The 27,380-nt window shown below is 41.8% G+C and overlaps 1 protein-coding gene across 18 annotated transcripts in view; it reads right to left on the reverse strand.

Annotated features, from left to right (window-relative positions):
• Positions 1–356: 356 nt before the first annotated feature.
• The window catches only part of CCDC88A (coiled-coil and HOOK domain protein 88A), a 64,616-nt gene continuing 37,592 nt past the window's right edge, over positions 357–27,380 (reverse strand). For 3 of the 18 annotated variants that reach the window (XM_085054169.1, XM_085054168.1, XM_085054176.1), the window contains 17 exons: positions 24,854–24,995; positions 24,113–24,289; positions 23,446–23,607; positions 20,820–21,097; positions 20,492–20,635; positions 19,784–19,970; positions 19,265–19,410; positions 18,576–18,668; positions 18,166–18,380; positions 13,338–13,421; positions 12,081–12,284; positions 11,722–11,793; positions 11,084–11,170; positions 10,898–10,954; positions 10,673–10,753; positions 9,052–9,317; positions 357–7,840 (listed from right to left, as the gene is read on the reverse strand). In XM_085054169.1, the coding sequence (XP_084910295.1) occupies positions 6,821–7,840; positions 9,052–9,317; positions 10,673–10,753; positions 10,898–10,954; positions 11,084–11,170; positions 11,722–11,793; positions 12,081–12,284; positions 13,338–13,421; positions 18,166–18,380; positions 18,576–18,668; positions 19,265–19,410; positions 19,784–19,970; positions 20,492–20,635; positions 20,820–21,097; positions 23,446–23,607; positions 24,113–24,289; positions 24,854–24,995 (3,415 nt within the window). In that variant the 3' untranslated portion in view covers positions 357–6,820. The remainder of the gene's footprint in view (positions 7,841–9,051; positions 9,318–10,672; positions 10,754–10,897; positions 10,955–11,083; positions 11,171–11,721; positions 11,794–12,080; positions 12,285–13,337; positions 13,422–18,165; positions 18,381–18,575; positions 18,669–19,264; positions 19,411–19,783; positions 19,971–20,491; positions 20,636–20,819; positions 21,098–23,445; positions 23,608–24,112; positions 24,290–24,853; positions 24,996–27,380) is intronic. The other 15 variants (XM_085054180.1, XM_085054181.1, XR_014850559.1 and 12 more) reach the window with 15 other exon arrangements.

Raw genomic sequence — 27,380 nt, forward strand, 5'->3', positions numbered from 1 at the left:
CCCAAAATCCCTTATCACTTAAAAAAAGAACATCAGATTTGACTTGCCAAGGTTTTTAAATGTGGAATGTTTCAAATGTGACAAACAGAAGGATGTGCACAATTCTGGAATCTTCACTGCCTGAGGTGCAATTACCTTCAATCCTCAGAAGGGATCCTGAGACTTGTCTCAGCAAAAATAACTACCAGGCTTCAAATACTGTATCTGGCAAATCTATAATGATTTCTTTTTGTATCTACTTATGAAGTCAGTATGTTTTTTCTTTTTTAAAATATTAGTATCAAAATAATGTACAGTTAAAAGCTGCCCAGCTCTACACAAATCACACAGAACAAACTACACATGGTCCAGAAAAATTCTGCTACAGTTTTATCAGTTTCCTTCCAGAAGAAATACTCACTGCACACATCACCACAACACTAATACCCTTCCAGTAACATCAGTTTCCAGAAAAAGTGTGTATAAATATACACACACAAAATAAGAATAAAAATTATTTGGTTTGGCATTTTAATAACATCATTAATAAATGTATACAATGGCAAACATTAAAAAATCAATATGTAAAGGAAATTACAGTTTTAAATAAGAGCTTTTTAAGTTCTGTTTCACACCTAGGTACATTCCTTTAAGGCAGTTTTATTAATATCAAAGCATTATTTACATATACATCATCAGCTACCCCTAAAAATCACACATGAGCTCCTTTGTTAGGCTGCATCATGTCCTGGACAAAGTTTAGAAATAAGAATAATCATACATGTTGGGAATGTTACTAAATCTCAGAGACTATCAGGAAAGTAAATAAAACATACACATATGGCATGAGAACCTCCTTTGTAACCTGGAACTGGCAGTGATGGATTTGGGATTCCTGGGGTACAAAGGGGTGTGTGTGCTCCTGTAGCACAGTCCCACAGGTGCCGTGTGCTTCCCTGGGATTGGGAACTCTGTCAGGAACTGTGAAGCTGCTCCCAAATTAAATTTATTTTTTTACTTTACTTTAAGGGCACAGACTGGGAAGATTAAGGAAGAAGAAGAGGGGAATCAGCAGAGCACAGAGAGCCACCTGACTCCTTGAGTGCCATGGAACTTCTCTGCAAAGCAAAGCAGACAGCTTGAGAAGAGCAGAGCTGGTCAGTGGAATGGAAGGGGATCCCTGTGTGATGGAAACAAATGACACATCCAGGTGTGGTGAGGGCAGGTCACACGTGCCCAGCAGTGCTCCACACATGGCAGCGTGTGCCAGAGTCATGACAATGACAGCGAGTGTCCCCAGACACAGCCACCTGCTCGGATCCAGGGAGCACAAGCAGCATTTGGCACTGCAAATTAACCTCTTGGTTCAAGCCACGTGTTTTCCTGGAACAGTAACATGACAAATGGCTCTGGTTGGGGGATTTGAGCTGCATTAGTCCTCTGTCAGCAGAGTGAGGGGAACCCAGGCACAGGCCCTGAAATGAGCTTGAACATGCAGTCATTTGGAGAGATTTTCCTGATCTTTATGGCTTCCAAATTGTCTGTCATACCTGCTATACCCTTAGTACAGACATTTTAGCCCATGTTACCATAAAAAAATTTTCAGAAGAAAGTCTTTTTAAAGAAAACTAACAAAAATTTCCCCTTCTAAAGCTTATTGAGCATTCCTCTTTTTTTCCCTTTTTGACAAGATTTCATGCTTTTGAGTATGTTGAACTGCATTCAGCAGTGGGGCTCACCTTCACTGAGGAAGCTGCAGATGACATGATGTGCCTGCCTGTTGGACACTCGGAGGTGACACAGGGAACTCAACCCTTTACATGAGGAACAGGAATGTGCTTTCTGGCTTTAATAAAATAGAACTCATTTTGGGTCTCAGTTCCTGTCCACTTCCTTTGAGCTTGCTGCAAATCTTTCCAGACAAATATATGCAACCACCAAATGTACCAATAACATTTGTTGACTTTAATATAAATCAATAACGAACAAAATGTATCTAGTAAAAGATAACCTTAAAGGGAACTGATTGTAAAATGCATATGATATTATTTACATTTCTTTTTGCCATCAAGAAACCTCCTAAGCCACAATCAGCTCATGTCCAAAGACAAACAGTAAAAAAAAAAATTAGTCAATACACAAACATTGTAAGTCTTATCCTGGGAATGGCATTTGTGGAAAACAGCCTTATATTAAAATAAAAGTTATAGACAATTTCCTGTCAGAAACATCTGAACATACATATGCAGAGTAACTTGGGAATGTGAAAAACACAAAGGACAAACAATGTCTCTATAATACCATTATCCCATGACTCCCACTTCTGTTAGTTACCGAGCTTTTCCATGGATGTAAACAAATTTTTCTCTTGCAGTATGCAACAAAAATCAGCATAAACTTTCTTAAGAGCAATTTCATGCAGATTATGCTAACCAAATAAGGCAGTGAAGTGCCAGTAGCTGTGAGGTTTTTGTATCTGTATATACAGTCCATTTCAACAAAATTCTACAGCATTTCCTTTAGATTTACAGACGTAAATAGAAACTGCTAGTTATGGGGGGTTTTGGCTAATTATTAGCAGAAGCTTAAGCAAATCAGTGGCTAATTTCAAAAACAATAGATGAAAGAAGTTTTGCTTTGTTTTTTTGTTTCTTTTTTTTTTTCCCTGGAGTAATTCTTGAGACCTTAAAATCCTTGGTCCTTAGGGAGATGAGAACTGTCCTTTATTCAGTAGATCTTAACAGTGCAATGTGCAATAATTCCTAAGACCATCTACACATTTTCGGCAGTAGACTCCAGTAGAGCTCCTTGATTCAAGGAAGGAAGGAAGGTAGGTAGGTTTTTATTTCTTGCCTGCTCTAGTCACGAAGAATGTACAAAATTCCCTTAATTTTTATTAATGATTCCTACAGTCGCTGTCTTGTTACTTCAGATATAAAGGCTTCACACTGAGATACTGAAGGACACTTTTCTCTCTGTGTTCAGTCGAAAGGCAGAAAGAGAAAAGAATGTAAGAAAAAGCTTCAGGTGTAGAGGCACAACACACAGAGTTCAGTCACTAACAGCACTAACAGCATGCACCAAGGGGGCTTAGGGAAGTTGAGAGGAGGACAGAACACCAAAAACAAGCTTTATAAAAAGGCAGATTCCGTGGGGTACTGAATACTCTGAGATTTGTTCAACTGTTCTTTCAGATTTACCTGTCCCTGTCTAAGAACTGACTTCAGTATTATTTCTTAATGGGATTTCTTTGAACTTTCTTCATCAGGAGATTGGAAAAACAAAAATTAATGTCATTTTTACAGGCAAAAGGCCTCTGGAAGAAGCTCTGGAGAGCCACTGGCCCGGCCTAGTGAGTGAGCGCGAGAGAAGCCGGGTAAGCAAGCAGTATTTACATCTGGTTAATGCAACGTGCTCTGGGGCCGAGATGGAATGCTGTTAGTTTGTTGTAAATGAAATTCATCTCATTTACAGGTTGGGCAGGAAACTCACCACTTGGCCCACAGCTCAGGTAGTGGGTAATAGAATTAGGAGCTTTGTTGCTCCCTAGACCTGCTTTTTGAATTTCTGCTTTCTGGGATAGCTTCCACATCTGCAGAGAAAAGCATTTCAGGTTATTCATTGTGTTTATCAGGACATGAAAAAAAAAACCCTCATGCATTAAAATACATTCTACTCATTAGAAGAGCAAAAGGATATATAAACACTTTCTGGTTGTTTTTAAGAGGAAAGGACAGAGGAGAGGGACAGAAGAAACTCACTGCAAGTGCCTGCTCAGCTACACTCACTGACATTCACCTCAGCATTTAGAACAGCCAGGCGTTATTCCTAAAGCCACAGATATATGTCACCTTTAGCTACACCAACCCTGTATTTCTGCATGTATGGAAAGAAAAAGTAATAATGTGGTGCAAGAACAGCTGACTGACCCTAGCAGAGAACTTCCTTCATTGTATTTTGACCTGCTGCACGCTGACAGAAACATTCACATTCAATTCCGCAAACCACAAAATTGTCTTTGCATGCAACAGCTTGAACATGCAAAATGCAGCATCTGAATTCACCAGTCACTTGAAAGCAAAGCATCAAGCAAACCCTGAGCCAGGCAAACCCTGAACCAGGCAAACCTCAACGGTGAGCAAAAGGCTGAGCCTGAACAACAAAACCTTTCTGGGCAGCAGCCACGTATTTAGTGTTTATCAGTACCATGCAAAGTCCTAACTTAGCATTGTCCAAGGCAGCAGGGACCAAGGAATGAGCAAGGGCTCCATGTGGTTCACAGCCTGCCATGCACATGGCTGTGGGGCAGCAGGGATTGGGAATGAAAGGAATTGCACGGAACCTTCTGCTATTTGAACATAGACAGACATCCATGAACTTCTCGTTTAAGACCAAAAAGTGGAGGAAAAAAAAAGATCCTTCTATCCATGACAACATTTTCTTTCTTTTCATATGTAACAACAAATAAATGTTGCTAAGTCATTATTCAGAGCAATTAAACATCTGCTGCTGCTGAACTTGGTGGAACAAAACCAGGAGCACATAAAGTGATTCTCCTTGGTATTGAAATGCAATCCATTACAAACTTATAAAGCAGTGCAGAGTGGCTTGAGTTGGACAAGGTTAGCCTCCAGCTCATGTAGTTTGAAGACTCCAGTGCTCCAGGACACTCATACTCAGTTATTCAGAAGCCCTTGGGGTTTAAGAGTGAAGCTGGGGACAACATGGGAAGTTTTTGGAGGTGTGACTGCCTAAGGACCTAAGCAAGACGAGGAGGTAACAGCACACCTGAGAGCTGCTCCAACTTCTGCAACCAGAGTCGACCCAAAGCAGCTACACACCTTGTTCTGACCAATGTCTCTGCAGGGAACAGGTAAGAAAAACCAAACCCTGGCAGCACAGGGTGAGTTTGTACTAAGTGCTCTCAGAGCTAGGATTGTAATTCCTTAAATAACTTGCAAAATGCCTTGTGCACATATTGCTTGGGATACAGCGCTCTTCATCTCCCACCTAATTCCAACACAGCTACAGATGAACAGGAGTCAAATGGCACAACCCAATATCAGAACACTGGTCTTGCTGTGTGAGAGTAAATGTGTGTGAAATTAATATTACATGTATCAGATATCTCATTGTTTTACTGCTGAGACAGCTCCAGAGGGAACACAGCAGTAACTGACTGCTCGCTGTGCCCAGCACTGGTGAGAAGCGAGAGATTTATCAGCCCAGTAACAATGGGTGGTGCAGACCTGGGGAAGGACTGTGTCACACCCTGAAAGAGTCATTTTACTCTCCCAAGACATTCAGTATCCTCCCCTAATTTGAAATGCAGGGCTTCCTACCCCATATAAAACAGAGCCCTTCCAGACTCCCACAAGGGATATCTGCTGCTCCTCCTTGGGGAACTGCAGATTCGCTGCCCCTCCCTAATTAAGCACTAAGGAATTAAAAGTTCAGCCCACACAGTGGTTCTCTGACTGCCCCAAAACTGCTGGCAGAATGAATTCAATTGTAAAATGAATGTGACATTCACTGTTTTCAATATTTATTTTCAATTTTAAATGTTTCCCCCCTAGCTCTATTATTATTCAGGTTTTTTATAATGTGTTTTGGCTCCCACAACTGGCATAACATTGTCCTCTTGCAAAGAAGTGCTCATGCCTAAAGCCTTATGTAATTATAGCTTAAATCTGAAACAACTTTAAACTCTGTTTATATTCACCATTGTGAAGTTTCAAGCACTGGCAGAGACAGTGGCACATTAAGTAATTACTTTTCAACATTTCTCCTTAGCCGCTCATCTGGAATTGAAGGAGTTATTTGCTGAAGAATTCATATCCTCCCATAACCTTGCAAGCAACATGGTTATTTTTTCTTTTATTTAACTGTGTTAACATTTTTTCTGTTATTTTGTTACACCATTTGTTTTCATTGTATCAGTGCTACTTCAAGTGAGAAGAAAAAATTAATTTCCACCATACTCAAGACAGGTTTTTATTCCTATACAGCACAAGGAGCCTGTTATTTGACTCCTGATAAAACCAAACATTTCACTACAGTTGTACCCACGATGTGGAAAGACAAAGCAGAACAAAGGGAAAAGGTGGAAAAGGTCATTTTTTCATGACAAGTGCTGCGTATCATGTAACTATTGATCACCTCTTAATAAGAATTATCATTTCTGTTTAGGCTTATGAATGGTCTGTGTGTTTATTACTCAGTATGGACAGTAATTAATATTTACTGTGCTAACTAGAGGCACTGAATTATTGAAATTATTGGGCACTTGTTCCTTGTGCATTTATGCCACGACACAGCGTAAATGAAAAGAGCAAGAAGACACTGAGATCTCTCCAAATGCTTTTCATTAGTACCTCATTTTTGAAAGAAAAAGGAAAAAAATAGTTTTTTCCTCGAAGTAGATACTCAATGTGCTCCTGATAGCCCTGAGAGCTTGTGCAACACTGCCAGTACTGTCCTTGTCCCAGGAATGCTGTTCCCTGCACTGTTCCGGGCATGCACTTGGATTAACATGCAGCAGTAACCAACAAGAAAACACCAAAATATTTGCAATGCGTGACAAATAAAAATATAGCTTGTATTATAAAGGCATGCAAAATATACACAGTGCAATTAATGTTTCATGCAAACTTTGGTGGGGTTACAATTCCACATTCAAACATGCCACAGTCCATAGCTGTCGTCCGCAGGGAACAATCACCCGCGGATCAACCAGGAATGGTTCCTTCATTGCAGGGAGGTTTCCTCTGTCATCCAGTGGACATGGAGAACACCTCTACGGCATGTTAGACTGATACAGATTTAATAACACAACTTTCTTTCATACACAGCCATACTCATACCACAGGGTCTGGTTATCTTCCGAGACCAGCAGCGGGGATTGTGCCTCGCCAGCGCTGGGGCCAGAGGCAGGGACAGAGTCCCTGGTCAGAGCTGCCCGCGGCTCACCCTGGGCCTTAGGAGCAGCACAAGGCTGTTCCTGGCTCCTCAGCACTGACCTAAATGCTGACACATTTGCCTGATCAGCTGCTTTGGAGGTGGATCTTGGAGGCAATCCACTTATATTGCTGACTAATTCAGTGTTAAGGGATAAAAACGGCTGGGGGGCAGTGAAGGACCCTGCACTGCCACTCCCAGACGCACTGGCTTTATCCCAGACCACACCCGCGCTCGGCAAAGTCCTCTCACGACCACCTGGCCTTTCCATCCTGGAAGGCTTGGGGAGCTCAGAGTTACCTCCTAAATTACGTGGTGTGAGCGAGGGAGCTGCCTCGCCCTGTGGGCCACGCTCCACCCTGCCAGGCACACAGTGAACACAAGGAGAGGACACCCGGAGTGCCGAGTACTCACTGGAGGTGGGTGGAGCACTCCTGTCAGCCGGGGCCGGGGCTGCATCCACGGACACGGGAGGCCTACTGTCCTTAGACAAAAAATCATGGATGCTTGTCCTTCGGGTGGTTCCTTCTGCTGTGGAAATCACGCTGCTGGCACGAGGTAAGGTGGCATAGGGGTTGCAGTCCCTGGATTGTCGCTGGGTCACAGTCGCTTGGATCTTTTCTTTCACGGACCTGGCCTTCCCCTGCGCACCAGGGGTGAATTTGCTTGGAGAGCTACTGAAGTAGAGATCTTCAGTCTTCCGGAGGCTGGGCCTTACCAGCTGTTCTGGTTTAAGGGATCGTCCATCTGAGAAATCAACTGTGTTTCTGACACTCAGGGATCTCACAATCCCACAGCCAGCTGTTGGCTGCTTCCGCAGCTTCTCCCTCCCTGCCAGCTCCGCAGACTCAGACAGGCTTCTCATCACTTCATCTAAAAGGTTCTCTTCACTTGCAGATTTCATCTGTAAAAACAGAAGATGTTATTTTATAAATTGTAATGCTTACCTTTTCTTAAGCAATTTTTGTGGACGTAAATGAACAACAATTCTACAAAAATTTGGGTTTTTTTTAATTTCTCAGCTCTAGAAGCAGTATTAAACATTTATGATACATACTCAGGAATTTTCTGTACAGTTTACAAAAAAGTTTAGGTGAATAATATTCAGACTCAGTGAAGAAAGACTGCAGTTGTTTTCAAAATGGTACCAGAGACAAGAAAGAACTAAGCTAAAGGCATTAAGGAGATGCTCTGGCAGAAGACTGGAAAGAGACCTCTTGAATACCCCTCTGTCCGGGATGGTTCTGTGAGGCTATGAAATGGATTCTGGGATTTGTGAACAGCAGTGGCCCTGGCCTGGTGACTTAGGTGAGGTTTTATTTCATACTGCCAGGAGAGTGTTGTCTAATGCTTAAGCCCCAAAAATCTTTGTCAGGGACACCAAGGATGAGAGTAATTTTAAGTGTCTAACCAAAAAATGCAGAATCTCCTCCAGACCCAAGTCACTGTCCCAGACAAGCCTGGATCCTCACTCCTGAGAGGCCTCAGTCACAGTGACTGGTTAGCTTTATCCAACAGCAGGATATCCTACAGGAGTTTGGGCAGATCTACTCAAGAACTAGGGATGCAGAACCTGGAATACCAGCAGAAATGAGGTGATCTGGGGCTTCTAAGAAACTGTCACTGATTTACAGAAACATTCCCTTCGCCTTACTCCTCTCAGATTTCAATAAGCACCAAGGTCACTTTTAGTTTCCCAGTACTGTTAAGAAAATGGAACTGAAGCAGACAAGAGTCTCCTCAGGGAATGAAGCCAAACATCTTCCTTCCTGTTGATGTAGGACAGATGTGACAACAGCTGCTGCTGGACTGGAAGAAGAAAAGTGAACCTACTCTGAGCCCTGGCATCCCATGCACCGGACACTGAACAGCTTTGTCAGTACAGGTTGACTTTCCTAGCCAACCCAGGGACCACAGAGGGTTAAGATGCAAAATTCCACAAACTTCCTGCTGGTGGAGCTGGACAGTGCATCAGGAGACAGTGCACATGAGCTCTCAATGCAGGCATGACCAACAGCTACAGCAAGTTCTTTAAGGAATTCTACTCCCTGTGCCTTGCATGAATTGTGAGCCCACCCAATGGGACACTACACAGTTAAATCCTCTTAAACTGACCTCACTGGAGTTACTCTTATTGCTTTCTTCCAGGAACTGCTGCAGGGTGACAACCTCACTCCCAGGGGAGCCTGTTTTGTTGTGTTTGCTGCGACTCTCCGGCGTCTCAGGCGTTCTGTGCTGCAGCACAGGGCTGGACCTGGTGTGGCCCTTCAGGTACTGGATGGGGCTGCTGCTGCTGCTGGACCAGGCCTCGTGCTCATGGAGCAGGCTGAACTCCCCACTGCTGTGGCTCTGGGGCCTGCTCTGGCTGTTCACTGCACCTGCTTTGGGGGAAATGGCATTAGGTGCTTCCATTAGAAACACACAGGAAAGCCGTGAACCTGTGCAACCTTTTCAAATCTGGAATGCCACCCCACTCAGTTAACATTCGTTCTATTTAAAAGACTGAAACCCCCCCCAGTTGTCCTTTTCTACTCCATAAAACTGCACTCCCCTGACTTACCTTCTGCAGCTCTTCAAACATGAAGCATGGTATTTTTTTTAATAAAAACTACCTTTCACTTAGAATCTGGGCCTCCACCTACTAATGTTATATTCCTGGAGGCTAAAGAAATGCCTCCCCTCTTGTTCAGCATCACTGAGAGGCACACAGTAATTAAAGGAAATACAAAGGATTAAGTGGAAAAAATTACTCAGGAATGCTGCTTCTCCAACAAATCCTGCTGTTATTCCTAATTTGTTACAACTGGGACCTGAAGGAAGCACATGGTGTTAAATGCAAAATAAATTCTGCATTACCAATTCATTTTATTTGTCATTAACTATGAATTGCTTAAAAAATGCTAATGGATAATCAAGTATTTCCAACTTCACCTTACTCCTAAGAAACTAAATCAAGTTTGAACCAAGACAAGTTGTTTACAGTGGAAATGCCTAATCCTATGTAGACACTGGGGTGAGGAAGACCTCAAGGAATCTTTTACAGAAGGGAGCAATAAAACAGGTATTAAATAAACTATTAGAAATATTCAGTTAGCATTCATTCCTAAATTTCCAAACAAACAGACACCACTTAATAGATGCAAGCCATGAATATTAAATGAAGCCTTGAGCTAGAAGTGCTCTAATCTAGTCTATACAACGGTCTCCAGCTAAAAAAGCCATTAGATACAAAAATGTATCAGGATTCTTAACATATAAAATTAGAGAATACTGATAAATCCAGAGATGTTATTAATCTATTAAAACCAAAATATAAAAGTTTCTAGCATGAATCACATGTGCCATTTTGCCCAGTTGTACAGCACACAGCTCACAGCAGCAGTGCACGTGCAGGAGGATGCTTGGAGAAAAAAAAAAGAGCAACTTCTCAACTTACAGAGCTTCGAAAGTAATTTGGGGGCGAATTCTTATTTTGTAACATTGTTACCCAGGTTAGGTTTGGTTAAAAAAAGTTGGTAACTTAAAACTACCACCACTCCTTCAATATTTATTAAATCCATAAAATACCTGTATTCCTACTACGGAAAATGAAGGCTGTGAAACACTCAAGGAAGCACATTCTGTGGTGTGCAGTGGGAATTTTTTGGTTGTGGGGGTTTTTTTAACCTATACAGATGATCTTACAGAGAGGAAAGAATGGAAATGAAGCACGGATATGAATTCACCCCCAGCATACCTTTGACTTCATGGAGTGAAGCATTGTTATTGCTATTGCTAGTGGATGTCCTGCCACTATCAAGGCTGGCTGGTCTGGAAGCTGAATGGAAAATTAGGAGACACCATGATGAACAACATTTTAGCAGAGGACACGGCACCTTCACATTCTGCTCACAGAATGCTCAGAGGATCATGCATGACCTCCCAGGCTGAACATGCCCATGGGAACAAAGTGGGTTCTTACAGATCAGAAAGCGAAGGAATTTCCAGGCAGTCCAAGAGGACACTTTGGAAAAGGGCACTACAGGAATGGCAAGGTTTAAAGAAGAGGAAAAGAGAAAGAGTGTAGTTTAGAATTGAAACTGAGTGGTCAGTGGGGAAGCAGGGCTCAGACAGGGGCATGCAGGGCTGCTGTGGTCAGGTCACTTACAACAGATCTGACAGGGAACCCTGCACAGGGCTGCAATGCCACGGACAGGAGGAGCAAGAGCATCTGCACAGATAAAGTCCTGTACTCCTAAGCCAATACAAGGGAAATGCACTGTTAGTAGCCTCAAAAATCTCTGCTGCTTGTACTCACTGTAAATGTTTATAGTACAGTTAAAACTTCACTTCTATTAATAGCTTATTTTTCACTTCAAAGCTTTGCTTGAAGGAACACGTAATGATTTTATAAACTACAGCACATGGCAAATTTGGGGTTCGCTCAACAATAAACATTGCAAACTCAGGCCAGATTCGGACTTGATATTTTAGGACTGAAATGCTAACTTCCTTTATTTACTATTAACTCCAAATGGAAGTTAAAACATTTTCCCACTAAAAAGGAAAAAATGTTTTGATCCTGTTCAGATGCACTTCACAAATACTTTCTACCAGAGATACAGAACATCTGTCTGATGTAGTAGTTAAGAAAGAAAGGAGAATCTGAAGAAATGATACATTAGAGAGATATGAAAATCAGAGAGAGCATGCTCATTGCAATGATGCCATTCACTGTATTTTCACAAATTCATTAACATTCACATCATATATCCTTAATTCATTTAATTAAAGCTCACATCTTACCATGAACTCTTGATCCTGTACTAGAATCATCACTAATACCTTGTGGACTTACATCTTCAAAGGATGTAGTATCTACACACAGAGACATAAAGGAAGATGTAAAATAAAATAAAATGGAAAGATTATTAAAATACTTATCATTGGTAAAACGGTAAAAATTAAAATGTTTCTCAAAGCAATCAATTTTTACTTAGGAAACGCTCTGTAGGAAAAACCTTGAAGCATTTTATAACTGCAGTTATTAAACCAGTTCATTATCTTAGCACTGCAACTCAATTATTAAGATCAAAAAACTTAAAACATAAGTAAAACCAGTATTTACATAGTCACATCACGGTGCAAAAAGCTTCTACCTATACCTTTATTATTTAGCAACTGCTTGGATCTGAAGCCTGTGGAGGAGTTGACAGTGGCAAAGTTGATAGCTGTAGTAGAGAAGGCCATAGCTCCCAATTCCTTCCTCCTTTTACCCGTGGATATATCATCAGGACCCTCCAGATGCTCAGAACTACCTGTCCATTGTCCTCCTGCCAGGACCATGGACTGCACCAGGTCATTCATGGCTGGGATGCAAATGAAAGCAAATGATCAGCGTGGGCAATGTACCTGCTCCGGTTCTTAATTTGCATTGCAAAGGTCGGACAGTTTTCTAAGCATTAAAGCGCCTGCAGCCGGCAGAACAAACCACACCCCGGGTACCACATGCAACCGGCTCAGCGGGAGGGAGGAAGGGACGGAGGCAGGGAGGGAGGGAGGCAGGGGGCACAGGCTCCTGCAGCCCAGGGAGGTGCTCAAAACGGGTTTGTCAGCGGGATCGCCATGCGCCAGGTGCTGTTAGAGGCTCTGACACGCTGCTTGCCATGAGAAAATGGGATGAGCAGGGACAAAACGGGCACGGGTGCTCATACAACGGAGTGCCAGCGCTGACACGGGATCCTTGTACAGTGCAGGTTACTGCAGGCACACTGGGGTTTACAGAGCAACACAGAGAGGATCTGAAAAATACCACATCTGATGATATTCACCTTTACTTCCCCAAACTCGAGAAAATTGTCCACCCCTCATTATAAAATAAAACGAAATGAAAGAAATCAATGCAACGTTTTGGCAACGAGAACTGATGAACACTCGCGGAGTGACAGACCACCAGAGAGCCTTGCACAATCTCCTACACTTGCTTTAAACGAAAAAATTACAGTGACTTCTTAACAAAAGGCTTCTGAAACGTGTCATTTAAAACTATTTCCGTTAACACAGTGCACTGTAAATTTATATACACATGGGGCCATGTGTATATAGACATCTATGTATACAAATATATGCAGTCACAATGCACTGAATAGATTATATGCGTGTGCATGGGAACATGTGGCTCCGTGTGTGTGCACAGCTGCACAGATATAAAGTATTCAGTGCCAAAGTTTCTTTTTTTTTTAAAAAAAAAAAGGGGGAAAAAAGTAAAAAGAAAAAGCTCCAGCTCCTTGTACCGTAGCAGGACTTGCACATTGCAAAAGAGGAGGAAAAATAGAGCGCAGTCCAGGGAGAGGTTAGTGAAAAATTAGTAACGGAAGCCAGTGTAGCCATTGAGAAGAAGCTGAACTGTCATAAAGTCTTACACATGGAGCGACGGTAGAAGGCCTTCATTTTGTCTTTTTCCTTCGGTCTGTTCCTCAAAAAGGGCAGTCTTTTCAGTGCACCCACTTTTATGTCATAGCATGAGGAAAAACGGAAACAGGGAAATGAAAAGAAAAAAAGGGAGAAGAACAGATGGAAGTTAAATGTTGAAACTAAGGACAGAAATGAATGTCTGAGTTTAATCTAGGTATGCTATGCTAAAAGCTATTATTCTCCTGCTTCTGGGTGAGCATGAAATATGAAAGCTACACTGAAACAGGAAAACTACACTAGGAAAACTTCCATAGGTAACTCAGGAATGCACTGAAAATTACAGCGCAGAGGGTAACACAGTTTGAAGCTCTTGAAAAAATAAATGTAACTTCTTTGCAGGTGATTACAGGAATTGACCACTATGTAATTTCTACCGTGAAAAATTAACTTTTTGAACATAAAAATGTGAAGTAAAAAAAGCTGAAAATGAAAGCAACTCTAAGTACAATTTCTGTGTTAAAGTATGTTCACATCAGGATTTTTTGGGGTTAATAACTTCTGTAATGCTTTCCCTGCACATCTAGGAGGACACAACCTAGTATCAGCCTTCAGTTCTTTCATTTTGAGCTCAGTAATAACTTTGGTCATCTACTGTCTTGTAGAAAACCTGTGAGGGCCTTCTGATCAATGTACCTTGTGGGTAGTATTTTGGTAAAATACTAAAATCAATCTGCTTCAAATGTGCAAATATTTTAGCTGAAAAAATACCAAAGGAAGAAAAAACCCCAAAACAGCAAAAGAAAATCCGAATGTGAGTGTTGCTGTAATGTTTTGGGAGGGCCCAAGGAAAACCGAGTTAAATTCTACCAGGAGAATTACAGAGTTAAAATTACAAATAGTATTAATAGAGGGAGGAGGGGGAAGTCATGAGTTAATCTTGTCCTTGGAGTCAGGAACTCTGCATTAGGAACTGCTGACCTGCCTTGGGTAAGTTTGGGGGCTGATGCCAGGCACAGGAGCCACCATGTAAAGATCCAGAAGGGGACACAGGATGGAATTCCCCACAAGTGGTGATTTCTGCAGAGATGGCAGCAGCTCTGGTTTCTGCAGGGAGGTCTGTCAGACCATGCTCTGCCCAGTTTCTGTCTCTGCAGCCCCTTCTGGGAGGTGTGCCCTGCTCCCCCAGCCTGGCACACAGCAGTTCTGTTTACAGAGCAATGCATATATATCATATATACCATTTACAAGTGCACATGAGCTACCTGGCAGTGAAATATTCCACATTCCTCCCTCTCCATCAGCTCTTCCTGTGTCTGCACCCACAGGAACAGGTTCACAAACCAATCTGACTAAAGAGTTCATTCTGTTCCATTGCTACTTTTTGTCTTCAAGATGACAATACTTCTGTAACTTTTATAATCCTTTACACACAAAATAACTCATCCCTCTGTAATCCTTTATGGAAGATAACTGAGCCCTCTTAAAAAAACCCCTTAATCTTACAAAAAAGTAACCAGAGGATGATCAAGAACCGTTTGAGTCATCTGTCCTTCCTGTCCTTTAACACAGATCACCTCCAAAAGGGCTGATTTATGGCTCTCAGCAACTATGCCCACCAGAAAACTCTCCTGCAACCACTGATGTCCTGGAAATCCTGCATCAGAAAGATAAAATGCTTGGAGGGGGAACCATGTGAGTAATGTCTGCACAGAATTAAACTCAAGAAATGTCCTGGAATGATAATAATAATTAATACTGGAATGGCACAGCTACAGCAGAAATTAACTATTCTCTTTTCAGCATTCCATGAATGCCTTATTGCTTTCTGAGATGAGAATGAATGATATGTATTGCAGAATTCCTCAACTGAGCAGGAAACTTCCCATTTTGTCACTCCTGCTTGCCTGAAATCCTCTGGAGAATTCTGTATTAAAATCCTAACACTGTTTTGTTCACACATACAAAAAAACAAGGCAGAAATCTTTAAAATGCCTTGGTAGTAGAAAATGGAGCCCAGAACACTTCTTTAATTCCCTCTGTGACATGGCATTTCTGCTACTGGTGTTCCTAGCAGAGATGTCAGTTTACTAACAGCCCTAACTGCTTGGGAAGTTGTTAATCCCCTGAAATGGCTAAAGTGGAAGCCAGCAAAGGATACCTGTATTTCTCCACACCAAAAATCCCCTCTGCCTGCCTTGGGTTTTCCCTGGAAAAGCTCAGAGTGATCCCATCCTGCTGAGAGGAAAAGCTCTGCACAGGGCAGGTGTCAGACCCACAGCACTCACCTGATCACTTTGGGGTTATCAGTAATAATTTGTGGGCAGTACCTGGGAAGAAGGCTGTACTTCCAGCAGGGATGAAAAACCAAGGTGAAACCCTGCAGTCAGGAGTACACACTTCCTGCAGGATTAACCTGTGCTGGGACAGCAACAGCAATCCAGGCACCCCCTCCTTCCCAGAAGGATCAGACACAGGCTTTGGGCATGCTGTGAGACCTCAGGTGGTGTTCTCTGAGAACAGGGTAACCTGATTTTTGTGCCAAGATCACCTTTCCCAGGGAGATAATAGCTCTCTTAGAAACATTTACATAAGAAAGTGGCCTGTGTTGGGAAAACACAAAAACACCTACAAAAGAGGAGAAACTACAGATGTCAGACAGCTTGGAATCACTATCTCTGACAGGGAATGTGGGCTGTGAGCCTTGCAGATCCTGGAGATCTTAGGTACTCAATCCTCCAGCTCATGAGAACACTGCTGGTTTGTGCCAGGGAAGGTGAGCTGCCTTCTCCTGCCTCCTCAAGGACACGCAGGACATTTCACCTCGGCAGTTCCCGTTGGAACCAGTTCCTTTCCCAGCTGCAGGAGACCAGGGTGGCACAGAACTCTTCAGAGCCACAGCTGCCTTCAGCCAGCATGGAGATCTCCAACACCTGAGCATTGGCACACACACGACTGCTTTCTCCTGTAGCTCCTTCAGAGGAAGCTGCTACTGCCAAACTGCTTCCCATGGAAAAGAAAGGACCCAAAATCCCGGGATTCAGGATTTACAGTCACTCTAGGAGCAGAAGAAATAGACTGCAAAATGTGCACCATCACCAGCACTCATCACACTGAGATATTCTCTCTGCTCTGTGAGGCACAAACTTGTCTCAGATCTGTCTCCAGAGACTGTCAGAGCTGAGTTGGCACAAAATGCATCCGAATTCTCTCCAAAACTGCGGTTTCCATGGCGACATGTGTAACGGAGGAAGGTTAGGATCTGGAATTAGATCAGCCCTTCCAGTTTGTGGATAAATACACTGGGATTAAGGGGAACATGAACAAGGTCCATGGAGTAGAAAATTAATGAGGTCTGAACAGCTTCAAACCCCTTTTGAGGCTCAGCCACCATAACTGCAGCCGTGGCTCCCCAGGAGGGTAACTGCACACTACAAGGTCCCAAGGATCATGCAAAGAAAACTGTCACAGAAAAGCCCTTCCAGAACATGACATTGCTGACACAGATGCAGATGGGCTGAACCACAGCGTGCACACTCTCAGTTCCCACTGACACACATCCAGGACAGCTTCAGTCACTCCCCAGTTCCACACCACTCACAGTTGGGATGTAAAAGCAACAGCTGCTTTTAAAAAAAGTTTAAAAGTACCTGTTTTGAAGCTTACACTGAAAAATGCTGAGCTTCCCAAAGGGAAAAGTTAGTAACAAAAGTGCTAAAAGGTACCCTTGGATCTATTTTCTTCAGTTATTAAAAAAATACAGATCTGGTTTTAACTTTCCATAAAATAGCATTTTTTGGATGTTTTTAACTTTGACTAAGCTTCTGCAAGAAGCATGGAAGAAAAAAAAATACATGATAATGGCTATAATAATTTCTAACACAGCAAATTTAGAGCTGACTCAAACCCCAGACCTGCTGTCTTTTGAAACTCAATACATTACATTTAAAAGTAGTAGTGCAAAGATTGGAAGTGATTGTTAATGCACATGGACTCTGATGCTTTTACATGCACAGCCAAAATGCTTTTGGTGCATAGTTATTACATAGAACCATTACATCCTGATAATTTGGCTGTAATTATCTCTCAAGTTGGGAGAAACTGGGCAGTTTATGATTCATGCCAAAAGTAGAGAACAAAACATATATAAATAATAATAAACGGAATCTGGCCTTATGTATCATGGGCACCCTAATGTGATGGCTATCAGATCTTTCAAGGTTAAATTGTGTTTAGAATATTCCATCTAATCACACTTCTGTAAGTCCTCATTCTCCCTCTCAGCCATTTCACGCCAATTTTAGGGTCAATAACAATTCCCATCTTTTTAACCGGTTGTGTTTCTACATTAACACTTCTTGTTGCATATCCAAATTTTAGCAACGTTTTCCATCGCTGGTTTTGTGAGATGCTAGGGGAACACCTCCAGACAGAAGGTGTTTTTAGCAACTCAAGGATGTTAGCACAGCCACAGCTTGGAAAACACCTCCAAGACAAGGGGAAAGAGTCATGCTGGGACAAGAGGGAGAAAAAAAAAAGGTCCTAGTGGTGACACCTCATGTTCTATGCCAAATCCTGCTTGCTTGACCAGTGCTGGCTTCATCTTACCCAGGCACTGTGAGTGTATGTTAACATTTACATTATGAGATACAGAAATGCTCAAAACTAGCTCTGCCCAATCACTCCAGGGAGTTGGCAAGAAGTTCTGTCCTTAATAAATTAATTCAGGCTTCATTCCTAAGACTTCAAAATGATCTTTACAAATCCTCCAGAACACACCACCTTTTCCAACATTTAGCCGAGGTTTATTCACAGAGTGAAGTGGTTTGCAGTACTCACTACTACTCTTTTTGGTGCCCAGGGTCTGCCCATCCTCCAGGGAGTTGGAGCCCACGGAGGAGCTGTCCTGGCTGTCCTGGTGGGGCAGCTGCAGGAATCCCTCGCTGGACTCGGAGCGCGTGGGCGTCAGCGTCACCGACTTGAGGCGCTCGCGGTTCCCGTCCTTCTTGGACTTGATCAGCTTCCTCATCTTCAGCGTGATCCAGTTGCCCCTTCTGTCATTGGTAACACAGCACATTTACTGCATTTGCAACACATTGCTTATGCCTGCAGATTCTCCTAATGTTTATGCAAGACACAGACTGATTCTGCTCCCCTGAATGTAAGGCAAACTCAGTTTTCAGTGGGAACAGAACAGGTGTGTCATGCTTTAGAGCTGTGCTTTATTTTTACATCATGTTCATCAGTACCTTCTTGGTGGAGATGGCTCATAAAATTTATACTGATCCATTATCTTCTCCTCCAGTTTCTCCTTCTGGCGCCTCAATTCATTTAGTTTGTCACTGCAAACAGAAATTAATGATAATTTATGCTTCAAAAACGTATATACAGGATGCGTGGGCAGGATGTTCCTCTGGGAATCTGTTATCTGAAAACTGTCACCTTTTGTGAGGAATTCTTATTTGAAACTTGTTTCTTATTGAAAAAGCAAGAGATACAGCAAACAATCAATCAGTCTTAGGCTTAACTTCCTGATATAAAATGGAAAAAAATTCCATTTGCCCTTATCACACATTCCCCCTTTTTAAAGGAAGTACTCTGTCATTTAAACAAGCATATTTTCTCTTCCCTCACTAAAGAAGTTTAGATTACAAATCTAAACATTGCCAGCAGTAAAATGAGGAATAAATAACACTTTTATTCTCTATTTACATCATCAGTAATGAACACAATCATACCAATCCTTTGGAACTACAAATATAATGTTGGTATTTTGAGTTCTCTGCTTTACATTTGTAACTGGAATCCCTTATTTTAAAAATAAAGATTTCAGAAACAGCACGTGTTAAATTCTATATATAACAGAAGCTTTTTTAAAAAATACATATATTGGTGTCATTGCCCTAATCACAGTGATTTCATTGTTTTCACAACTCACATGTACTGCCTTTGCTCTACATGGAAGAGATCCTTGCTTTCCATATTCTGCTCCAGCAACGTTCTATTCTGCAGCATTAAAGTCTGGATTTGATCCAGCAGGTGTCTGTTTTCCTCCTCCAGGTTTCCTTTAAGTTGGCTGAGCAGCTGTTAAAACAGATGAAATTGCCCATGCATTTATATGGGAGTGTATTTTACACACAGATAATGAGATTATCAAGAAAATTTAGGTCTACAGAGGGATTCTGAGAGTCAAATCAAACATAAAACTAAATCATGAATCAACTGATAAAAGCCTCTTCGATGCTTTAAATAATTTAAACCAGTTTCCCTAATACGAGCCTGAGATTTTGTATTGCCTGTACTGCAGGCAAATTAATTAGTCTTTGGATCCACTTCATTAGCTATAAACTAAATGACTGATTCTCCAGCACATCATATGATTTTATGAACCTGCAAATACAGTGATATAAATATTCCAATGATTGCAGCCATGACAAACAGCAGAATTCCCACACACCTCACACTGATTATTAAGTTTTGTTGATGTAATATCCAGTTGCTGGTACTGTTCTTTGAGTTTGGAAAACTCGGCTTCCAATCGTGTTTGTTCCAGCTTGGAATTGTTCAATAACGTTTTCAGATTCTTGTGGTCAGTTTGGAGCACTTCATTCTCCTTCTGGAGTTGACTGTATGTGTGATTGAGCCTGGGATGCAAAGACACCATCAGAGAATACTGGAAATTAATTTGTTACCCACATTCCCTCTGAAACGTAACATTTCCAACTACTCCATAAAATACATGTACAAATTCCTTACTATCACATACTGCAGGTAAGTTATCCCAGCCTAATTTTCCTAGGAATGCATTCTGCCTTTGAGCCAAACATTGTGTATTTAAATACAAAGCAGGATCTTTACTTCACAACTAGTTTTAAGATTTCACTTTTCAAAGTAAAAGAATTTTACAAAACAGCCAGGATTTCTTGCCAACAGAGAATAGGAATGGCCCAAACTCTGGCAATCATGGGGGTTACATCTATCCATCCTGGGTTCCCTTTGTCCCTCCTGGCACCTGCCATGTCCCTTTGTCCCATGAGATATAATTATTATTTTTGTGGGATCATGAATATTTGGAATGGAAACATCAGATGTTAAGAAACGTGAAGGAACACAACACTTGGTCAGGCTGCACTGGCACATGCTCAGGTGCCAGAGTTCTCTTTACCTTTCATTTTCATCCCGAAGTTTTTTATATTCTGCTGCCACAGTTTCATGTTTCTCACTTTGCTGCAGCATTTTGTCCTGCTCTGTCTTGAGAACCTTCTCCAGTTCTTCCAGCTGCACTTTTTGTTTCAGCAATTGATTGTACCTACAAGCAGAGACAGTATTTACTCTTCTTTTACGGAATGACAAAAAGCCAAAGGAATTTTGATGAAATGGCCTCTGTTGAAGCTAAAATCTTAGCGATTTAATGCTGATTTTATTCACCCTATCATCATGTTATCAGCCAGCAGTTTTTGCTGAACAGCAGACTCGATATCCTCAGCATTTACCTGTCCTCCAAGTCCTTGTGCTCCACCTCCAAGTTCTTGTGTGCAGACTTGAGGCTGCCGTGCTTGGCGATGAGGGACTCATACTCGGCCGCCTGGCGCTCGTGCAGCTGCTCCAGCCGCTCGTGGTCCTTGAGCAGAGCCTCGTAGAGCCCCTTCAGGTCCTCGCGCTCCTTCAGCACACACTCGTTCTCATTCTCCAGGGCCGACTGCTGGATCAGCAGCTGCGCATTCTGGTTCATCAGGGACGTGCTCTGGGAGTTCAGCGTGGAGTTCTCAACCTGCAGCCACAAACATTGCACAGCCTGCATTGTTCTGTCTCCTGTTTAGGGTTTATTCTCTTGGGTTTAAGCCTTCGCACCTTCGCTACCCTCTGGTTGTTCCACTGACAACTTTGTTTTATATCCCAGGAGACAGCTCCCATCCAAAACATTCCAGCAACATTTTTACAGCAGTACTACAAGAAATCACAGAAGCATGTGACTAAATTGACAGGGAGTGATCAAATTATTATTTACCTTTCAATATCTGTTAAAGTGTTATCTTGCTGACTGGGCCACTTTCCTCTAGCATCAAAATATCCTGGAGAAATGGATCACCAGTGATCCTAATAAAAGCCAAATCTTTGACGTGACTAAAATAAAAGGAACTTTCATACCAGCATGGAGATTGATTTTTTAAAAAAATCTGTATTATCACCATGAAATCTTTATGGTATCCACACATCCTTTTACAATGACAATTCCAACAGGAGCATCCATTCAACAGTTGGAGGAAAATAAGTAATACCTCCTGGAAGGAGCTACCCATGCTCTGTTTTTGCTCTTTTGTGGAACAGCACCAGTTCTCCAACAATTATGTCAGAAGAGAAATAATGTGTATTAATACACTAAAGCCTTCAACACTAGACAAATGAAAAAAGCCCCAAACAACCACAAACTTCACTTTTTGTGCCTCTGGAAATTTAATCCTTGGATATCTTAATGAATTGATGCTTGTCACCTGACCTGTACCAGATTCCTTCTCTTTCCTGTTCAAGAGATGAAAACCACAAACTACTGAGGCTTCTAATACCCTTGGGGTATCTATTAAGGAAAAAAAATTCCATCTCTCACTCCAGTTCCTGCTGTTACCAGGGAACAAATCCCTTCCTGTTGGAACTGCAGCGTTCTTTGTTACAGATGAGAAAGCTGAACCTTTCACTGGAAATGAAGTCATGTCTGATGGCATGGGTGAGCTGGGAAACTTCCCAGGCTGAATCCCGAGTTTGGTTAGGTCAGAATTCCCAGTCACCCTTTCAGTCATCCTTTTCCTTGGCTGCTCCATATGGGTATCAGGAGGAAGAGAAGAATTAGTTGTCCAGGAACAGTTTTGGCACAGTCCAGGTAGAGCAGTTTAGTCTGCACTTCAGATTTAGCCAACAGCTCATCACTCTGATTTTCCTGAACATACTTCAACTTCCACTCGGACTTGCAGTTTGTGGAGAATTGTCTTGCCAGAGAGGAAAAGCCTGAGCTGTTGGGCATGAGGCAAAAAAGAACTATACAGATATTCCTGAGGTTTTTTGATGAATGGGATTATGAAGTACTCAGAGAGCCCTGAAGCCCAGCAATCCACTCTCATCTAGTTAAATGGGATATTTCCATGCCATGCCCACTGGTTTTTAACAACCAGATGAGGCACAGGGTGTGCACCAAGCTCCTGTTTCACTGGAGTGCTGTGCTCTAATGACATTTCAACATGGCAGCACAAAGTGCATCTGTGGGAAAACAACGTTCTGCCTTCCAGGAAGAGCCAGGATGAGACTCCAGGAGCTCACCAAATCCATTATTTGTTTCATTTAAACAGTCCTTGACACCTTGATTTCCAACAACCCTTCATCCTTTCTGACACTGTTTACTATTTCTACTGCATTGTGGAGCTTTTATCCCCTCTTTAAGGACTTTGATTCTTAGAACTGCAAAAAGCATTAAATCCATTAAAAAGACTATTACCTTTAAAGAAAAAAGACATCTATTTAATAACCCTATTAAACTACAAGGACATCATCTGAATTTCAGCCAGAAGAGCTACAAGACTCTGGGGACAACCATTTTTATAATCTCCATGGTCACACACTATCTTTTTTATTGCCTCTGAATTATCTAAACTCAGTCTTCACATCTTTATGCAGCTTTCAATTTTTCAAAAAAATATTCTGTATTTCAGTAAGTATCTTGATTTTCCTTTTAGGTATGGCTTTGCCTTTTTTTATGTTTATAAAAATAGACAAAATTTATTCAAATGTTTGGACACACCACTTCTCTGACCTAATTTAGATGAATAAATTTTAAAAACAAACAATCTTGGAAGGCTGGGTAAGCGAATACTCTACTCTGAAGTATAAAGTCAAGATTTTACACAGACAAATATGAAGGATTAAAACCAATTTCTAACAGTGTAATTGTTAATCACTGAACAAACTATTACTCAACTGCTGAGTGCAGATTATTTTCACATCACCTTCTTTCCCACCTCCCTCCAGGAAGCAAAATGTGAGTTTAAAGCTAACGATAACGCATTGTAAGCTTTCCTTAGGGGGAAAAAACCCTTTAATTTTATTTTTGAAAGCAACCTAAGGAAGCATTACCTGCAGCTTGGCATTCTGAGTTTGCAGAGTGGTGTTTTGCTCCTGCAGGGACACAGTCTGCCTCTGCAGGGCCAGGATCTGCGCCTGCAGGTTGTTGTTCTGCGTCTCGAGCTGCTTGAGCTGCGTTTTCAGCGCCTGCTTCTCCGCCTGCAGCGTCGCGTTCTGGGGGGTTAAACCACACAAAACCTCAGCTCACAGCTGCTCCCTGAACTCCAAGGTAAAAATGAAGTGTTTCTCCAAACCATACAAAGCAGCAGGGCTGTGCAGAGATTTACAGGGTGGGATAAAACTGCAGAACAAAATAACACACTTTGGGGGGATTTATCACTGGAAAAACAGGTAATGGATGTTGTACCTATGGAGAAACAGGAGAGAAACCTCCAGGACTCATGTAAATAGGGATTATAGAAAAGGGATTTGAGAGATGGCTGTGGATTCAAAAGGGCAAATTCAGGTTTTCACATTTCCTTTTTAAATGCCTGTCAAGTGCTTTATGGCATCCCACAGAGCAGAATCCAGCTGCTAAATAACCTGTATCTAATTCACATTCTGCTTGGGATGGAAACGAGGAGATAAATTAAAGTGTCTTAACAGCACCTCATTTGCATTACTGGAACAGCTCACCACAAATAATTACCATCAGGATCATATTTAAAACACATCTTACATTCCTTTCCACCTCGATTAATCTATCTTTAACTTTCAATAATTCTCTGGTAGTCTCCTGGTTTTCTTTCTCCCACTTATTGACAGATTGATTTTCTTCTCCACTTCTTGGAGGAGAATTCTGAACCATCCTCTCCTCTTCTTGTCTTTGCTTGAGAGCTTCATAGTTCTTCTTCACCTGGCATTATTCAGGACAATCAGGTTAGGTTTAGAATATTCCACTTTATATGTCCTAATTTATTAATTTATTGCTTGACTGTGACCCTTCTCAAAAACCAGGAAGTGTTCTTACTGTATTTGTAAATCTGGGTTTTGTACATGTTTGAGGGGATGATGTACAAATTATTTACAGATATGGATAGCCTAACCCCAAAACCCTTCTCTTTTCTATTTAATTTCAGTGCTTTCAACTGTATCCCCCAACTGTTACACTAAAATCCTACAGCCAGGGTGACTGTAGTTCCCTTTTTTACCCAATCTACCCAAGGTAGGTCAGAAAATGCAACTGGAAATGACATCCCAAGTCAAATCAACTTCAGGTTATTTATCCAGATGACATTTTTGTGGCCAGAGAATAAACTCAACAACTTTTCATGTGAGTCTTAAAAGCATTTAGACCTCTGTCCTGATTTCTATTACATAAATGATGCCCATTTTTTGCTGTTTTATCCAAAAAGTGTAGAAATAACAACAGCTCATATAGGAGTCATTTACTTTCATAGGAAAATGCCGTTTTTCTTACTGTTTTCAGCTCCTGACGCAGCTGCTGGTTTAGATTTGTTGATTCTTCCAAACGAGCCTCCAAAGCAGCAATTTTTTCTTCTTTTATTTCCAGAGACTTCTTGAGCGTGGATTCTAATTTGGACTCCAAAAGCTTGTACCTACTGGCCAAAAACAAAAAAAAAGGCTGTATTTCAAATAATTGAGGCATTTAAATCCTAAAATGTTCTAGAACAGTCTCGTAGCTACATTTAAAAATCCCTGAGTGCTGTAGTCAAAAGCATGAAGACACCTCAGCATCCACAGCAAGTCCTATGTTAAAAATAACCAGAAGATGGTTGTCAAAACCATTTTTGACTCCTCCTTTTTTTTAAAACATGTTAGACACACGAAAAGCCCTGTTCAGGCACACCAGAGGGGTGCTGGGTTTCTCTGCATCATTAGTGTGTGGTGCCTGCACTCCTCCTTCTGGCTCCACTCCAGCGAATCCAGAGGGGACCTGAACTCAATTAGAATGTGAAGTATTTGGAGAGCAAGATTTTCATCAGTTCCCATTTCCTGCCAGCTCCAAAGGGGAGGACAGGGAAGGAGATGCAGCACAGGACTGTGCAGGTGCACACTCGTTTGATGCATCAATGTGCAAATTGCTCACTCAGCCCAGCTGCTGGTATTTTAAGACTGTTGCCACCCTTGACGTGCAAAGCTTCCATTTTTAGCCATATTCAAGATATTAAAGATAAGCCTCCCAAACTGCCTGTTTGAGAGAGAAGTGGTCAGATTACACTGTATTGATTTAGAACTGTGTCTCCTTTATGGGACATACTGAAACCCCCACTCGTTAATCACTTCAGAGCAGTTCAGTCCCTGTGCAAGTCCCTCAGAATGTGGAGAACACCCTGCTCCTCCCCACAGTTGGATAAAATAAACCAAACCACTGATACCCCTCCTTCTAATCCTGGCTGCTGAAGGATCCATCAGTTTAGTGAAGGGAAGAAACTACAGGAGACTCCTGAATGGACAATGGCATCAGATCCAGTCAGGAAATGGAGCAGAAGACTGATGGGAAGAGAATTAATAAGCAGAAAGCTGTCCAATAGCATCATGCAGCAGGATGAGAATCCTAGATTTTAAGATATGACAACTAATTCCCAAGGATTTACGGAATAGTAGGCAGCCTATGACTAGAAGAATATACAGTATTTCACCTTCTTGAACTGAAGCACAGATTTATTTGGCTACAGGTAATTCCTTCCATTACATAGAAAATAAATAATGAAAAAGAATAATAGCAGAGTCCACTATCCACTTTCATTTTCAACAATGAAACCTGGTACAATTTTTTTAAATGTAACTGCAAGTTGGGTATTTCAAATTCAGAGTCAAAATCCATAAATCTGTTTGTCCAAGGACAGCAGACATTTGAAAGGCAAGAGAAAATGGAAAACGCTTCAAAGTTAACTCCTAGAATGTGGTCAGTTCAGACCTCAATAGAAACACTCTGAAGTGCTACAAAGATCATTCACTGAAAACCACAAGCAGCTCTTCCCAATCAGGAGAAGAAAAATGGTACATTTTTAATTTCCATCATCAAAATGACAGAGGCAGATGAAAAACTACACTGAGGAATCATTTTGCCCATAATGAAAATGCCCTCTTTATAGGCCTGAGGAAAGAACTGCTACTGCCTCACCCTGTGTATTGTCATGTAAGGAAAGCAATCCAGGTATCTTTGGGATGAATGAAAAAGATGAGAACAATGGAAAGGCAGGATATTGGCACAGCAGAATTTCAAACCAACCCAAGTTTTCACTTTGAAAACAAACATTGCCCCTTCATGATCCTCCAGCCCTACATGGAGCTTGGGAAGAAGCTCAAGCCAGCAGCAGAGCCCAACCACTTCTAATCTTGACTAAACTTGATTAAATGCTGCACCATTTGGATTCCATCTAACTTTAAGCTTCACCTTGGATCAAGGACAGGTGGCTTCTTGTTGGGTTTATTCACCTAGGGACTCACCAAATGCTTATCAAGTGCTCTAGGGGACACAGAAATGCTTACATGAGAAGAAATCCAACCAAAGTTCTGAGGACTTTCCCCAAGCTTATCTAGGAGCTGAGAAATGCAGGTGAAAAACACCAGCATAAAACAAGAAGTGGTAACACATTCACCCACAGGACTCTGGCAGCACCCCAGTAACAGAGCACTGGGAAAGGGAAGCTGGATTTAAACCCCAAGTGTTGTTTGGTTTTCCTTTGACACAGAAGATCCCAGATCAATCTCCATGCTCACGACAATCAGTTGGAATAACAGATTATGACAGCAGAACAGCACTGGAAAGTAAAGCTTGGCTAGAAGCCCACACCAGTCTGCTTTGCTCCTGTCACCAACTTCCCTAAATCCCTGCAGGATAAGACAGAGGAGGAAAACACAGCAGAGGAAACAGATGTCAGGGCAGCAGCTGCTTTCCAATGGCAGGTGTGGAGGAGTCATGGAGCCACCACCAAGTTCTGAAGACACTCAAGCACCGGATACTTCCCAGACATGGAAAC

Source organism: Lichenostomus cassidix, chromosome 3 (assembly GCF_008360975.1).
Source record: "Lichenostomus cassidix isolate B80296 chromosome 3, HeHo_3.0, whole genome shotgun sequence".
Classification (NCBI taxonomy): Eukaryota; Metazoa; Chordata; class Aves; order Passeriformes; family Meliphagidae; genus Lichenostomus; species Lichenostomus cassidix.